This window comes from Raphanus sativus, unplaced genomic scaffold, assembly GCF_000801105.2.
Source record: "Raphanus sativus cultivar WK10039 unplaced genomic scaffold, ASM80110v3 Scaffold6048, whole genome shotgun sequence".
Classification (NCBI taxonomy): Eukaryota; Viridiplantae; Streptophyta; class Magnoliopsida; order Brassicales; family Brassicaceae; genus Raphanus; species Raphanus sativus.
The window spans coordinates 1-1958 of NW_026621340.1; the positions used below are offsets into that span (position 1 = coordinate 1).

General features: G+C 38.6%; 1 protein-coding gene across 1 annotated transcript; it reads right to left on the reverse strand.

Annotated features, from left to right (window-relative positions):
* Window positions 1-57: 57 nt before the first annotated feature.
* Window positions 58-1927, reverse strand: LOC130507815 (probable sulfate transporter 4.2; the record flags this gene model as incomplete). Its single annotated transcript, XM_057002459.1, has 9 exons — window positions 58-184; window positions 275-413; window positions 517-568; window positions 724-840; window positions 914-955; window positions 1067-1194; window positions 1347-1407; window positions 1527-1592; window positions 1787-1927. Coding segments are annotated over 9 exons (858 nt in total), but the record flags the coding sequence as incomplete, so codon positions are not given.
* Window positions 1928-1958: the final 31 nt, after the last annotated feature.

Below are 1958 nucleotides of genomic sequence, written 5' to 3' on the forward strand. Positions count from 1 at the left end.
GTATGTGACAGCTGCGTTATATACAAAGTATTCAATGCTTCCATTATACTAATGCAAGGTTCGAACTTTGAATCAGAAACAAGTTGGGGGCTTACGAGACATTTCAAGGATAAGAAAGTAGATCCTCTCCACCTCTGGTCCCTTATTAGTGTGTTTATCAAAAGCAACTTCATATTCTCTTAGCCTGCCGATTTTGTAGACAAAGGGTTGTGATTAATTTTTTTCTGTGGGACCATAACAGCAAGGCAAGCCAGTAACCAAATGTCACTTTCACCTGTCCTTGATGTAGCTTATGTTGGCAAAATATATGGGAGCATCGATTCGAACAATCACAATCCCATTGTAAGTGTACGCTTCTGGATACTGCTTCATGTTTCTGTACACAGTGGTTCCTGGAAGACGCCCCAACACAGCTACCAAACATATGTAAAATGGGGAAGTAATCGAGAAGATGAGTTAAAACCATTCTGGGAAACAAACAAAACAGGCCGTTTGAACATTTAACTCATCTTTTACCAATATGAGGGTTTGCAGACTCGTGTATAACAAATGCAAGTGAAAAACCAACCTGAAATTCCAAGCATTGTAGACTTAGTAAGTCCTTACTTCATTGCACAATTCATAGAGGTTATCCTACTATTCAACATCATCACTTCTTTTGAACAACAGAGAGATATATGATTTTCTGCAGAGGCAAAGCTAAGTGAAGCTGAACATACTTACACCAACGAGGACTCCGATCTCTATTCCGAAGAACAGAGTGGTGGTGCTGGTGATGGTCCAAAGAGTAAAATCTCTCTTGTCCACACGCCACAAAAATATAGCCCCTTCATAGTCCACCTACAATGGTAAACATCCAGAAAAAGTAAATGGCAGCAGTAACACATGTTCTGGTGGGTTGATCTGAACTTACCAAGCCACTAACAGCAGAGATCACTATTGCTGCTAAAGCACACTGTGAAAATAACAAACAGTATGAAGTTAGAAGCCAGATTTTAAGTTTCAGAATTCTTCAGAGTTTCAAATTTATAAGGACTTTTAAGCCAAGAAAAAAGATGAGACCTACCTGTGGTATATATTTAAACACTGGGGTCAAGAACAGTAGAGAGCATCCTATGATGATTCCTGTTACAAGACCTGATAGGCCAGTCTTCGCTTCACTTTCGCTGTTAACTGCTGACCTAGAAAAGGATCCTATAATAATACAGTCAGGGGATTAATGATATATTCATCAGATTCAAGGTATAGCATAGAAGTCAGAATCATCATTTTCAGAATTTATCAAGGTAACACAGACAACATATTGTTACTCATCTCCAGAGTCAAGATCACAATATCTCACATACCTGTAGTCGGGTATGCAGAAAACAATGATCCCAAAATATTAGCGACACCAAGACCAAATAACTGTCAAGTCACAGGAGAAACTCTACCATGAGAAGTTGAGATCAAAAGAACAAGTCAACAACGCTTTATGGTGACAATTCGGCCAGCACTTGATTTTCTTTGTTCTGTAGGGTTATTACCTCTGAATTTGAATCCAACTCGTATCTGTTTTTCGCTCCTAGTGCTTTGGCAATACCTACAGATTCCTACATTAAAAAAAAGTTGAACTAGCCATCAGTCAACAACGAATCAGTACATATTGTCAGAACATGCAAAAACATTACTCAAGAGGTCAGATACTCTATATTCATATACGTCTATTTAAAATTTCCTCGTGGTTAGGTTCAGATGCACTTCGCCTATGTCCATTTGGAGAAAGTCAATGAAGATTATATCTCACCAGGATGGCCACACCAGTGATGAGAGCCGCTGTTGGAAGCAATAATTTTGCATGATCAAAACTTTTTGGTAAAGAAAATTCTGGAAGGCCTTGAGGTATATCTCCCACCTGAAAAAATCCTAAGAACTTCGCAATGACTACAAACACTTAACAAATATGTAGCTTCAGTGAA